Source organism: Perca fluviatilis, chromosome 18 (assembly GCF_010015445.1).
Source record: "Perca fluviatilis chromosome 18, GENO_Pfluv_1.0, whole genome shotgun sequence".
Classification (NCBI taxonomy): domain Eukaryota; kingdom Metazoa; phylum Chordata; class Actinopteri; order Perciformes; family Percidae; genus Perca; species Perca fluviatilis.
The window spans coordinates 26730626-26745821 of NC_053129.1; the positions used below are offsets into that span (position 1 = coordinate 26730626).

The following is a 15196-nucleotide window of genomic DNA, read 5'->3' on the forward strand; positions in this document are numbered from 1 at the left end:
GCTTATTAAATGTGAGGATTTGCTGCTTTTGTCTGTTTGATGTCGTCGTAAATAGGATCATTTTCGGTTGTTGTTGGCCAGACAAAACAAGCAGTTTGAAGACATTACGTTGGGTGTTTTTAACATTTTTGAAGCTAAACTATTAAAGTTGATTGAAAGAATAGACGGATTAATCAATAATGAATGTAAGAGTGACTTTATCCACCTTTCTGTCTCTAGATGTTGGTAAACGGAGAGACCACACACATTTCTACGTGTTTTACACTGAATCCACACTTCAGTATGAGTTCAAGGAAAATACAACTCGTGCATCCTCTTAAATACCGCAATATTCACAGCATATCAGGAGTTACTTTGTCTAGTTTTTAAGATTTTCCCACTTGCTCTCAGTCGGTCTAATCCGCTTATACTACATTTACTGCTTTTCCTATCTTTCCTAGAATATTGTGTACACAGCTGTTAGCAAGAGCAGGTTTCAACTTGTTGCAGCATGCTTCAGCTTGACCTGTTTAGGAACCTGTGGAGAAAGGAGACTGGAAGAAACTAACCCGCCAAGCAAGAAAACCAGTACATTTGTTGCATTCACTTGTGTTGTAGGTGTGGACAGGTAACGTAGAGAAAACAGGAAAAGGGAACTCTTTGTAACGGTAACTGTGTGTGTAAGACTACATTTGACTCCAAACCCTCTCTAACGTAGTGGTTTCCTACTATTATTTAATCATAACATTATTAAAAAGATTTAAAAAAAACTGTATTTGCTATAAAATCGGAAATTGGACCTATTTCCACTACCACCATGACACACACTCTCATAGAACGCCTACTGAATCACAGGGTCAGTCCCTGCCCTGTCACTGCAAGCGTCTCATGCTTATACATCCCTTATAGTACATTCCATGTGGATTTTTTATTTTTTATTTTATTTGGTATTTTTTATTTTATTGTCCATGCTATTCATGTGGATTTGCTTTTGTAATCATCCTGTTTGTGATGCATGTGAATGTTGACCTTGAATTTCCCCTTGGGGATCAATTAAATATCTATCTGTCTATCTATCTATCTATCTATCAAATCAAGTTACTTTTTTCTGACTTGTGTCAACCAGTCTGTATTATGAAACTGGAATGTTTTACCTTTTTAGGCCTCTACAAACTACTCAAAAAATCCAACAGGTGAACCGCTTGAAACTCAAACATTTGCAACCTGTGATGGGGGGGGGGAGTAAGTATTTAATTTAAAAGATCACATTCCAAAAAAAATGCTCAGACTTGACCTGTAGACAGATAGGACAGTTTGCCTCTAGGCTGTAGACATCAAATATACTGCATATTGTTACAAGAAGCTCGTATTACCCTTTCCAGTGAATATGAGCGTGGCCAGACACCTGAGTCAATCATCTTTTCCTAACCTCGACCATACTGTGGTTTCTGTGAACAGATATTGTAGAAAGCAAGATTATTTTGTTTAAAATCACTGGCACTGGATGTTATAAAACACTGGCATTGAACACACTTGGTGGTTTTGCAGAATAGTCCAATATCTGCGTTTTTGTACGGTGATAAGGTCGGATATGTTCAAACACAAAACAGTGATTTCCCTGTACGTTGTAACCGTAACAACTTAACAGTACTTTTCTGTTAGCAACACCACGTAAAAAACAACTTCAAATTCATTCCTAGTAATTTTCTTAAACACAAACTAATTTAGGAATATATGCCATTTATGCACAACCTCAGCTGAAATAATAACAGTCAAAAGTAGATTTGATGTCTCTTGGTAATCAAGCCTTAATTATGTGTTTCTGTGAAAATGTCACTGAGAAAACACACACTTATTTTTAATTATTTGCCCTCGGGGCTCGGGCAAAAATGAACTGCAGGCCCCTAGAGTATAAAATACTTCCATCAGGCAGCTCCTGTCAGGTTGTTGGAAGCAGTCAACATTATTTTTTTCTGGCATTTTAGACTGTATTTTTGAGCTCCTCCACCAGATTTGACTCAAGGAATTTATATTAAAACATGTTACTGTACATGAGGTGTCAGAAATGGTTGAACAGGGTTTCCTAAACATTTTAAATGCACTTTAAACATGCTAGCCTAGTGACAATAAGACAACAAACAACCCATAATGCAACACTCTTTGTAGGAGGCACCCTTTCCATTTCAGAAAGAATATCTGCTGTTGTGAATAATAGCGTCAATCGTCTAGTTCTCGAGTTGAACCCATGTTTTTTACATATAATATAAAAATATTGTCTTATATGTCGGCTATTTTGGTGTTTTTATGTGTTTATTTGTATTGATTTGGCTGTACTCAGCAAGGGCTCTGCTGCTCTCTGACTAAACGTAGTGTTTCGTGGTATAGATTCAACATGTAAATTGATATAAAACCGTATTTACCGACTCACCAAGTTCTCATAATGATGTCACTAAACCTGCTCTGAAATACTTAACCTGAACTTGTTTGAAAGTTAGATTTAAGTTGTTTATTTCATGGAAAGCTATAGCTAGTTTAAAGTCTGCATACTTCTGCACCTGTCTTCACGTGCTTTAAGTGTGTGCGTGCACGTGTGAGCGTGCGTGTGCGGAGTCTATGATGTAGACTTTAGGACCCGGCAGAAACTTTCTCTCCGGTGCGGCAGTCTCTGCGGCTCGTGAGAGAGAGAGAGAGCGAGCAGGCCGGTTGGTGAGAGAGAGAGAGAGAGAGAGAGACTAGAGAGACTAGAGAGAAGCAGGCGGGGGAGCGCGAGCCAGCAGCGGAGAGAGAAGACCCGGTAGAGCGCGAGGAGGGAGAGAGAGAGAGAGAGTGAGTGAGAGAGCGAGATCGAGGGTGAACGAGAGGAGAGAGAGCGCGACGACCGTCACGGTCCGTGTGCCTGAGGGACGGACGACACGGTAAATATAAACATTACATTTTGGCTCGTGAACGCACACCGGCAGCCGTTAAGTTGAGCTACAGTCATCTCCTAAAGTCATCGCTTTGCGCGCTCCGGAGAGCCAAACCGTTGGTTCCGTTTTAGCAGATGATGTGCGCGTGAAGACAGAGCGGTTCGTGCACGGGGCGAGTGAACTTGGTGAGTTCTTTTGTACGGTGTGAGGAAAATCACGGCAACCGGACACCCGTTATGTAACGAGTGTGGTTTGTCCGGTGGATCGTACCCGCCCGACCTCCCGGCTCCCCCGACACCAGGAGGTAACGTTAAACCGGAGCGCACCGTCCTCTTCTCCCAGCAGATGCAGCCAGACACATCAGCGCGCGGAACCGTCGCCTCCGCGGAGAGCGAGCGAGCGGGCGGGCACGCGCCTGCAAAGGTGAACGAGTGCATTCGGTCTGAAACGCGCCCCCGTGTGTGTTTTTCACCTGACCCAGTAAAGCTTATCGGCGCTACACACTCAGACACGTGTCTCTCACCGGCTGCCCGCCCCGCACACATCCCCACCGGGATTATACGCCGTTTATGAGAGGCCGTACGGTAAAGGCCGCGTGAGGTCGCTCCCAATATTAATTGTCATAAAGCTAGACTCTGTCAAGATAGCAGGGAAACTACGACACTTCCGGCGTAGACTTTAAAAATAAAAGTCTCGTTTTACAATGCGTTAAACTGAAATGTCTTTGCCGATACTGTTAAGGTATGTGAAGTGTGATCTCAGTGGTATGGTAGAAGTGATTCATCAATGGTACAGGCCTGCATACCACACCATAGAACTATGTAGCTGCAACTGAACATTATTAGCATCACAATTTCCCATAGTCCAAGGTGACACCTTCAAACGTCGTGTTAACCCAAGGTGTTCAATTTACTGTCACAGAAGACAAACAAAACAGGAAGTATTTATACCGAACCAGTGATCCATGGATTTTTTTTATATAAAAAAGATGGCTTAAACAATCAATTATTACCAAATAGTTGCCTGTTAATTTTCTGTCAGTCAGCTAATCCATCAATTGGTTAACTGTTTCAGCTTTAATATGTTCTGATCTCTTGTTTTGAGTTCATTTAACTCATGTCCTCTGTATTTTTTCCTGTGAATTTGGGGGGTTTAGCAACATGTGTGGAGTTTAAATTCAATCAACAAAATGTAACACTTGGTTGGTATTGTTTTTGCTGATCCATTAGTTTCAGTCTTAAATGTTCTTTTTGGGGGGCTTACCCCTTTATTGTATAGTGACAGTGGATAGACAGGAAAGGGGGAGAGAGATGGGGGATGACACGCCGCAAAGGGCATCAGGTCTGATTCGAACCCGCGCCGCTGCAGCACTCAGCCAACGGGGGCGAATGCTCTGACTGGGTGAGCCAGAGGCCGCCCCAAATGTCACCGCTTTTAGGCCAGTAATAAAAAACTAAAGGATTCAGTGTTTCCCAATTAAAATTGTATTCCTGGCAGTGTGGAGAACATTTTGAAACAGTCTTGGATACATACATCTTTCAGGAAACATAGCTGAATAAATCAACCATGACAAATCTATATAATCAAAGATTATAGAGACTTAATTGTTGTTGTCAGGTCAACATGTTCTGAGGGTTAGGGGATGATGTGTTGGAGGAATTGGACTCATGACCTTAGATAACCTGACCATTTTTAAAATCCTGGTTACAGCCCAAATGGGAAGCTTGAAAAATGTTAAAAGCCTTTAAGAATGTGTCACTCTGTAGAACAACACCTGTATGTGTGTAATGATAGCATAATTAGAGAAATAACGTCTCTTAAGCAATAATACCCAGCTCTGTCAATAAAACAAGACTTTATTGATCTCTGAGGACACAGCAGTACAGAAGACCGGATTAGAGGAAAGGAAACCGATAAAGAGCTATTTAAATTTAAAAAATAAGACAACGGAAATTATATATTTGATGCTTTTATTGTGTAGACAAATAACCGACTTCCCTTTCTTATCACTACCTAACTCTCATTACCTTGACATATCTCTGAAGCTTTTTTCTCTGCGCAACCATTTCTCCTCCCACCAATACAGGCTTCTGTTTGGGCCTTGACTATGGTCTAATTTAAACCTCTGCTGCATGTAGACTGAAACAATTAAAATCAGTGTGTATAGACAGGCTGGGAGTAAGAGGTGTGTGGGTGACCTAAATGCGCAGAACTTGGAGTCGTTGGTTGGCCTGGAGCCTGGAGCTCATGCAGGGAGCCCCTAAGGGTGTGGGGTGGATACTGTACACCCATTTCTGCAAAGTTTCCACTGGTAACCCTGGCCGGCTGCCTGTTGTCTTAACAGTATGGTGATGTAAGGCCACAGCTCAAGGAGTGACATACTGTACAGTACATCCTGAGGAAAGCCAGACCAATTGGCTGCACTCACACTGTGCTCAAATCCAAATCACTACTGAGATCCAATTTTCTTGATTGTGATCAGTATCTGAACAAATCACACTCCTGAAGTGACTCGCAAAAAATACAGACCTGATAGGCAAAAACTTCACAGCCGACATGCTCATGTAGAAGTAAATACGTTTAATCCAGGCTTTACGGCATTATTTATATCAGCTGAGCTATGGCCAAGAAAAAATAGTCAAATCAGTTTTATTTATTTATTATATTATATTATAGCCCAAAATCACAACTCTAAAGAAAAAGTGGGTGACAGGTGTCCATTAAAATCTTATAACAGAACATATCAAACAAAGTTCTGGTTAACAGTTTAACCGCTGATCCAAATCAGTGCATGATTTAAATGATTTTACCTAAGAATCACTGTGTTGAAATTAGTTTGTGGAAATTGAATTAGTTGCAAATTAGCAGGTTGCACATTTTTACCTGATCTTGAGGGAAATGTGTCGAAATCAAATATCAATACCTTTATTGTTTCAAGTGATATAATACTTACGTGGTGTCTATTCCTGTGTAATGCTAAGTGACACACAACAAACCTGTGACAGAAGAGTATTTGACAATAGGGGTACCTTGGTTTCTTGGGATATAAAGAATCTGCAGTGTGTTCTGTCCCTAATGGTTCTTAGTAATAACAAGATACTTACATAAAGCAAAGAAAGTGGGAGGAACAGGCCCCACAGCTAAATTTGCCCAGGGCCCCCCGAGTGGCGTAATCCAGCTTTTCCTTGATGTTGCATTACCAGATAGTAACACCCACTAAATAGACGACAAACAACCTTTTGTGAGCATTTGCACACAGGTAATATAGAAAATAACAGACGAGAATTGTTGCAGTAACCTTGTCTGTTATTTTGGTATATCAGAACACCTTATTGTGTATTTTTGCTTGCTGGTCACAAGCTTTAAATATATGTAAGCTTTTTTAATGTCAGATCTACCGGTATTCAGTGAGTAACCAACTTAAGTGGTAATCAATGAGCATGCCAAAATCTGAAAGCGCACAGGGGAAGATACGCAAAGAACAAGCAGGTGTTACATAGATAGGTGTGTTGACCCTGGTAGCCTTAAAACACACCCAGGGAACTTTTTTGCATGCCATCCCCCTCTCTCTCCCCATGTTCCCTATCTGTCTGTACTATCTGCAAGCAAAAAAGACCAAAAAGTTGCAGCCCTAGACTATGAATTGGGGTATGTACATTGCCCAAAAAAATCAGATACAGTGTGATTAATAGATTTAGGACTAAGTGGCCCAAATCAAGATAAAAAATGTCAGCTTCAGTGTGATTTTTCCCTGTTTATACTGTCATTAAAAACTGATATGTGTCCTGTTTGAGGGGAAAGAATTAGATTTTGGTCACGTTTACTACCTGCAGTTTGAACGCAGCCATTTTGTCTAATGAAACAGGACAGTTTTATCCAGCAACATCAATCAAACCGTGACAGCCATGTTGAAAGCTGCCCTGATTCTAGAAAATTCCTTTGAGGACACCTGTTGGTGTGTGTGTGTGTGCGTGTGTGTACAGTTCGTAGAGACACCTTTACCTTTACAGCCCTAAACTCAGGGCTGTGTGGGTTGGTGGGAGGATGAGCAAGAGGTGGATAGACTGAGGAAGAGAGAAAAAAGATACACACATACTGACAATAATACTTGACATACTACGATATCCCCACTCATGCCATGCTGTGTGTGTGTTTGTCTTTTCTCCTTCTTCTTTAGGAGAGGGGGAGGACTGAGTCAGCGAGTGATCGTCAGACAGACAGACAGACAGACAGACAGATAGACAGATTGAATGAAGCTGCACCTGGTGCTTCTGAGGGCCTTTCCCATGTTTTGATTTGCTTCATTTTTTACATTTTAAAGCTCCCAGCCATGCCGTCCAACAGTCCTGCAGCCGCTGAACCGCCCGAGACACCAGAGAACGACATCACCAATGATGTGGTGAGAGAGAGAGATTGTTGTTAATATACAGTGGGAAGTAATGTATTACTGCTACTCCAGCTGTTCCATTAATGCTTCGAGCACAAGTACTATTACAACTACTAATATTATGGGGAAAAGTCCTTTACTTGATTGAAACTAGCTCTACCACAATGGGGGAAATACCCCGGTAGCCATAAAAGTCCTGCAATCAAACTTTTTATGAAGTATTACAAAGTATGGAGTCAGGATTGTGCCAAAACAATGCTGTATCTTCAAATGAAAGCTTTCAGAAAATGGAAACGATAAATGTCGCAGCAGGAGACAAATGACTCGTTAGTAAAAATATATGTGAGGATTAATCTAAGAGCATGAGTGTATTTGTGTATTTCTGACTATATATCAACTGCATGTATTGCGTATATTTGTTGTATGTATTGAGTTTATCTGTTTCTTTGACATGAAAATGTACAGAAAGTATCTGCCTATCCAAAACAAAAAGTACAATTTAAAAGTTTAATAATTCATCTTTTCAAGAATTAAAGACCTAATGATTTGTTTTTAAATAAACAAATATAATTAATTCATTTACAACTCCTTTTTGAAATGTATCAGTTTGTTTGATAAGTGAATATCGATTTATTAGAATTAAACAATGATAATGTGTATAATTAGCCCAGTGGCCCTTTCCAAACTCTATAAAAGGTATCAAGCTCATTATGATGATTGGTTCCTTTCCGCGTTACTGATGCCTTAACTCACACTATGAGCAGTGTTTCAGTGTCGTACCGTCAGTGCAGTTGGCACAAACCAATTATGATACTGATGGGTTATTTAAATTGTGGCACTCCATCAATTTTACGGAGGTCATTATGCTGTTACTACAGCTGTCTGAGAAATGTTTTCCCATAAACCAAGAATACTTCCCTATGTACATAGTGTTGTAAATGGAAGTATAACTACATATAAAGTGGAAATACTTCAGTACTAGTACTGAAAATATGCACTTAATTAAATACACCTATGACTCTTACCCCCACGTCACTACCATTACTCCGTAATTATTGCTGCTTCTATTATTAGACTTATTAAATTACCACTACAGGTATTTTTGCAGGCACAGATATTATTACAACCACCAGCACTTTTACTACAGCTATCATTACCACTACCACTACTACTTTAGCTCGCAGTTGAGAGCTTATTTTAGCCAAATTACACAGAAAATCTGGCAGGTAACACTGTGTGTGCGTCTGTAATAATTTAACTTACAGTTATTCATTTACATTCACTTTAGGCCTTTCTGCATTCCACACACTCACCCGACCACATGCAGGTGAGACGAGTACAGGGTTTCGACTCTAAAAGTCTTACACAAATGAGCGCACACACAGTCAGTCAGACATACACAAAGTGAAAAATGGCTCCTTTCATTTGCGCCCCCAGAGCCCAGGGCAGCCCTCGTAAATCTGTGAGAAGTTTGAAGTTCATTCTATAGTGCCGCTATATAAAGAACCATCTTACTCACTTACTTCCCCATTCACACACTGGCAAAGAGCCAACGAGTAGGTTTCCCTTATAGAGTTTGTTTTTTACTCTAGAGTTTGTTGTGCTTTTTAACTTCCTGAGACTTAAACCTAAACTCTTAAAGTGTAAAAAGAAAAACTCAGAGTTTGAGGACAGAGAGGAAGACATGGCAGGAGATACAGAGAATATAGAGGTATGTGAAGTTTGACTTGAGATATAATCCATTGCACATGACAGAAGCTACTGTTTAAAATGCTAAAGTTAGAAAGACATTTATGTGATGATGTTCAGAACCTGTAGTTGTACGGTCGTATGAAAAAGTTTGGGCACCCCTGACAATTTCCATGATTTTCATTTATAAATAATTAGGTGTTTGGATCAGCAATTTCATTTCGATCTATCAAATAACTGATGGACACAGTAATATTTCAGTAGTGAAATTAGGTTTATTGGATGAACAGAAAATGTGCAATATGCATCAAAACAAAATTAAATAGGTGCATACATTTGGGCACCCCAACAGAAAAATCATATCAATATTTAGTAAAGCCTCCTTTTGCAAAAATAACAGCCTCTAGATGCTTTCTATAGCCTCTAATGAGGGCATGGATAGGCCGCTACAAATCATCCCACAGATTTTCAATGATATTCAGGTCTGGGGACTGGGATGGCCATTCCAGGACATTGTACTTGTTCCTCTGCATAAATGCCAGAGTAGATTCTGAGCAGCGTTTGGGGTCGTTGTCTTGTTGAAATATCCAGCCCCGGCGTAACTTCAACTTTGTGACTGATTCTTCAACGTTATTCTCAAGAATCTGCTGATATTGAGTGGAATCCATGCGACCCTCAACTTTAATAAGATTCCAAGATCCCAGTACCAGCACTGGCCACACAGCCCCACAGCATGATGGAACCGCCACCAAATGTTAAACTGTGGTTAGCAAGTGTTTTTCTTGGAACGCTGTGTTCTTTTGCCGCCATGCATAACGCCCCTTGTTATGACCAAATAACTCAATCTTTGTTCCATCAGACCACAGCACCTTATTCCAAAATGAAGCTGGCTTGTCCAAATGTGCGTTTGCACATACCTCAAGCGACTCGGTTTGTGGCGTGTGTGCAGAAAAGGCTTCTTCTGCATCACTGTCCCGTACAGCTTCCCCTTTGTACAAAGTGCGCTGAATTGTTGAACAATGCACAGTGACACCATCTGCAGCAAAATGAAGCTGATGTTGTAGGTCTTTGGAGGTGGTCTGTGGGCTGTTTTTGACCGTTCTCACCATAATTCCCCTTTGCCTCTCCGATATTTTACTTGGCCTGCCACTTCTGGCCTTAACAAGAACTGTGCCTGTGGTCTTCCATTTCCTCACTATGTTCCTTACAGTGGACACTGACAGCTTACGTCTCTGCGATAGCTTTTTGTAGCCTTCCCCGGCCTAGACCATAATGTTGAACAATCTTTGTTTTCAGTTCATTTGAGAGTTGTTTTGAGGCCCCCATGTTGCCACTCTTCAGAGGAGAGTCAAAGAGAACAACAACTTGCAATTGGCCACCTTAAATACCTTTTCTCATGATTGGATGCACCTGTCTATGAAGTTCAAGGCTTAATGAGCTCACCAAACCAATTGTGTGTTCCAATTAATCAGTGCTTAGTAGTTACAGGTATTCAAATCAACAAAATGACAAGGCTGCCCACATTTTTGCATAGTCTATTTTTCACATCTGATTTAATTTCATACAACTTAATATTGCTACACTAAAACTCTTTGTCTAGAAAATACCCCAGTACTCAGCTTTTATTAGAAAATGAATGGCATGCCACTGTGATCATTTTCTGTGACAACAGAGTAAATTATTATGCAGCCTCTGAGGGGTGCCTAAACTTTTTCATACCACCGTATATCACCTTTAGTAGACCTGAGTAGACGGTATATGCTCCAAACCACAAAGACACTCTGAAGATGTGCTGGGGGGGGATCTGTAAAAGCAGCACTCGGTATTCTGACTGTGAGGGCGGTGTTGTTTATTCCATCTCTTAAGCCCAAGAAGGCGTAGTTGTCGCTATATAGTTAGTAGGGGTGGAACGGTACACAGAAGTCACGGTTCGGTTCATACCTCGGTTCAGACGTCACGGTTTGGTTCATACATCGGTTCAGACGTCACGGTTCGGTTCAGTACAATGGAGGGAAAAGCAAAACAAAAATGTAGAAGGCAATTTTCTTTTTATTGTGCATGTCTCAGGCTGTACCACCTAGTGTCAGACAGTCTCTCCCCTGAGCTAGCTGCAGCAGCCTGAAGTGTGAAGATGTAAACAGTAAACAATAAGTACCCCACATCATCTCCAGACTCCATCTGTAACTTGTAAACAAAATAAGACCATCAGCTATAAAACTGAAAATACAGCATCTCTTATTTATGAAAGTGCAAATTACATAGAATAATAACAACAACAAAATTCTACCCACACCCACCCCCCACACAAAAGTATTCTCGCTATTAAGTGCGACAGGCATACCTTTGCCAACTGGCCTCGACCTCCTGTAGCTTCTCAGCTATCTCATACAGGCGCCGCGTCCGTAGAACTGACGCTTTCATTTCCCACTCTGTCAATAAAATGAGCAGTCACGAGAATGGAGGAGAAGTTGGACCGTTTTTTTTTGTCTCGTTCCAGTGATTGGCACATCTGGGTGATGGCGTCGGATATGCGTTAGCATGTTAGATGTATTTCCACTCACACACCCAACAACTGCTGAACAACGCCGACACACAGTCCTCGTCTCATCCACCACTCTGTCGCCTGTACTACTGGAACTGACTGGGAAACCGAGGTTTTCCCAAACTTGCGATCCTAAAGAGGCCGGCTGGTCCTCTAACTCAGTGTTTCTCAAATGGTTGTACGTGTACCCCTAGGGGTCCTCTGGAGGACTGCAGGGTGTATGTGAGTTAACAAAATGTTTAATAGTTACAAGGCTGTTGTCCAGAACATTGTTCCTCTTTATGTAGACTTTTTTTTTCCTACCAAAAATGTGACATTTGTGTCGCCTTCTTTGGACCTATTCTTGCCTTCCTTCCTTCTACTTTTTACAAGTTTCTCGCTTTTTTCCAAGTTATGTCATGGCCTTCCTTCCTTCCTTCCTTCCTTCTTTGTACCATCTTTTTACAAGGTTTTGTCTTTTTTTCTTATCAGCATTTAAATGTTTTCCAGGTCCAAGGCTGTTGTTTAGTAAATCTGTCGCTGACAGCGCTGTACTGTTCCTGTTTATATAGACTTTTTTTTCTACCGAAAATGATTAGCGCTGGTCAGGGGGTACTTGGCTTAAAGAAACAATTCAAAAGGGGTACATTATTGAAAACAGTTAGAGAACCAGTGCTCTAACTGTTGTGGGTCGCCACCACTCGCCATGGAATAGAATAGAATAGAACACACTTTACTGTCCCCGAGGGGAAATTTGTCTTGGACGTAGTGCTACAATCTGTTGCTTCACAACATAAACAACATGTAACATAAAAACATTCTAAAATCAACATAAAATAAAATACAAATACAACAGATTAGGTGTCCCTAAAGAAACGCGTCTCTAACAGTAGTTCCGCATTACATTAAAGGGGTGATAGAATGATTATATAGGGTATTTCACACTGTTCCTTATGGTCTCCTAATGGGGTATGTAACATTGGTTTGGCTGAAAATGGCCTGGTTGATATTTTACTGGCCCTTATGCATCCCTGTGTTTTGGCCCTATTTGTAACAAGAGCTTTTCTTCCAAATATGGTATGGTCATGAATATTTAGATGAGCTGCGCGCTGATTGGTTGAGCGACTTACCCATGCGATACGCATTAGAGACGCGCTGATTGGTTGAGCGAATCCCCAATACACATACATTAGAGAAGCGACAGAATCTCATATTCCAGACACTGCAATGTTTCATTACCAAATTCACTTCTGAGACTTTTTTAAGCGAGAAATCAACTATATAAAGCTGAAATATGGGCCGTTTTACAAAAATTGATGGCTAATTGCAAATTTGGTAAGACGTGTCGGACTTTAGGAGCTCCACACAGTCTGACGAGAAAGCGGCAGCCTGCTGGGCTCCATACCCAGGGCAAAGTCACCATTTGTGGATACTGCACTACGGGGCTCCGCGGCCAGCTGCCGGCATAACTAAATTATATTTACAGTTTGAATTTCGTCACGCCACTTATATAACATCATTCCGCAATGTCTTATAAAGCTAACCGTTGTGTCCGATTTGATTTTAAGGCATTTTTAGGGACGCAAGGCATCTTTGTAGGACGAGCAGCTGCTTGCTATATGTCCCATTCATTACAATGGGGAAATATCGCAGCTTGCTCACTTTCGCATAACTAAAGTATATTTACAGTTTGAATTTCGTCACGCCACTTATACATCATCATTCCCCAATGTCTTATAAAGCTAACCGTTGTGTCCGATTTGATTTTAAGGCATTTTTATGAACGCAAGGCGTCTTTGTAGGACGAGCAGCTGCTTGCTATATGTCCCATTCATTACAATGGGGAAATATCGCAGCTTGCTCACTTTCGCATAACTAAAGTATATTTACAGTTTGAATTTCGTCACGGCATGAATATTACAGGTTCCTCAAGGTCTTACAAAGCTTAGCTAACACTTGTCCGATTTCGGATTTCAATTGAATGTATTTTTGTGAATGTCAGAGTTAGGAGGAGGCTAGCTAGCTCTCATTGATGGACTCCATCTCACCGCGGCTCTATCAATGACACTCGCGGACAAGAGGCTTTATTTCCCCGATTGTTTGTTTAAATAACTCAACACACATACCCATTATAAGATTAACTGGAACCTGCGGGCTGCGGTAAAAGATTGCGGGCGTAACAAGCTCGCTGACACTGCGGTCAGGGCGGCGATGTAGCAACCCAGGCAGCACCAACACCGGCACTAAACTCCGACACACAGTCGGAGAAAATTTGCAAATAGCCATCCTTTTTCGTAAAGCGGCCCATATTTGAGCTTTATATGGTTGATTTCTCGCATAAACAAGTTTCAGAAGTGAATTTTGTAATGGAATAGCAGAGATCTGCGTGACCTAGCTAGATTCAGAAGACTACCTGATCTCAGGTCAGTTGTGTAGCCTATGTAAATGTTGGGGCGTGACCGTTCTCTTAATACACCCATGGGCTGACAAAGGTTCCGGTTTTTGGGAGGTTGACGTCAACTTCCAGCTTTGTTGAGATTCGCCCGTTTTCAGCGGCAGTGTCAAAATATGAGATTTTCATAGTAAAGGGGTGTCAGTGGGATTTAGAGCTTCTATGTATGTCCTATTTACCCACCGAACTGTCGTTATTCAACTATGACAGGGTAAAATCGGTTTTGCATTCTATCACCCCTTTAATTCATTTGCACACAAGGTTTATGTATTTTTATACTGTGTATTCTCCGTGTTAATTCATGTACCGTAACGTTTCGGTTCAATGCGAATACATGTGCCGTTCCACCCCTAATTGTTAGACTTGCTCAACGGATGTACATTGCTGAGATAAAGCCTGACATTCGGTACGTCTCTTCAGTGCTGGATGTCCCTCCCCTCTCGCTATCTCTGCTATCGTGACATAGCGCCACCCAGGACGGGTGTGATTGGCTTTTAACGATAGAATTGTGTAAAAGTTACGTCTGCTGTGCTACTGATGTGTTTAAATGTCGTGAATCGTACGGAGGCTAGATCTAGAACAAATGAAAGTGTAGTATTTGTTCTGTTGACAGTGTTGTCGACTAACAAGGTGGGTGGTAGATTCAAAGTGAAATACAGAAAGAAAGCAGAAGAGGAGGGAGATAGAGGAAACAGGAGAGATAGAGAGAGAGAGAGAGGACGTAGGGATGGGGAGAAAAGAAAGAGGACAAGCTGTCTGCTGCTGATGGGATCCTCATCTGCCCGCCTGGTTTGCAGTCTGGTTGCTTAGCAACTGCAGTGGCCTAAAATAACCTTCCAGGAGACAGAAATAGACAGAAGATATACAGACAGATTGGCCAGTTTGTGTGTTGACATCTTTTTTTAAAAGAGATTTGTTTTTATAGCTCTATCGGTTTATTTTTGACTTCATTATACTTCTTGTTGGTATTTCCAGTCCAGGGTTGAGTCCACGTGTGTGTAGTTAAATGTGTGTGTGAGACACGCAGGCATATGGACAGCACACTAGGCAGACAAGGCGCAGGGCCATTACCTCGTCCTAGGCTGGTTGCTATGCTGATCGTCAGGGAAGTGACATCAGAATGTTTAGTCAGCACGGCGGCCCCGCCGGAGACAGTTGCTAAGCAGTTTCTGCACCTTAGCAACCACTCCATTGTCACAGCAACAGAGGGTCCAGCAGAAGAAAGAGACAGAAAGGGAGGAAGACATTAATGGAAACAC

The 15196-nt window shown here is 41.4% G+C and overlaps 2 protein-coding genes across 6 annotated transcripts in view; both read left to right on the plus strand.

The window, feature by feature from the left end:
* LOC120546586 (dystrobrevin beta-like) overlaps positions 1-7178 on the plus strand; it is a 42374-nt gene extending 35196 nt beyond the window's left edge. The window contains exon 21 of the mRNA XM_039781608.1: positions 7066-7178. Coding sequence (XP_039637542.1) covers positions 7066-7082 — 17 coding nt within the window. The 3' untranslated portion in view covers positions 7083-7178. The remainder of the gene's footprint in view (positions 1-7065) is intronic.
* Positions 2737-15196, plus strand: part of LOC120546585 (DNA (cytosine-5)-methyltransferase 3A-like) — a 59443-nt gene continuing 46983 nt past the window's right edge. For 3 of the 5 annotated variants that reach the window (XM_039781603.1, XM_039781604.1, XM_039781607.1), the window contains exon 1: positions 7199-7287. In XM_039781603.1, coding sequence (XP_039637537.1) covers positions 7219-7287 — 69 coding nt within the window. In that variant the 5' untranslated portion in view covers positions 7199-7218. Of the gene's footprint in view, positions 2895-7198; positions 7288-15196 lie in introns of those variants that run through there. The other 2 variants (XM_039781602.1, XM_039781606.1) reach the window with 2 other exon arrangements.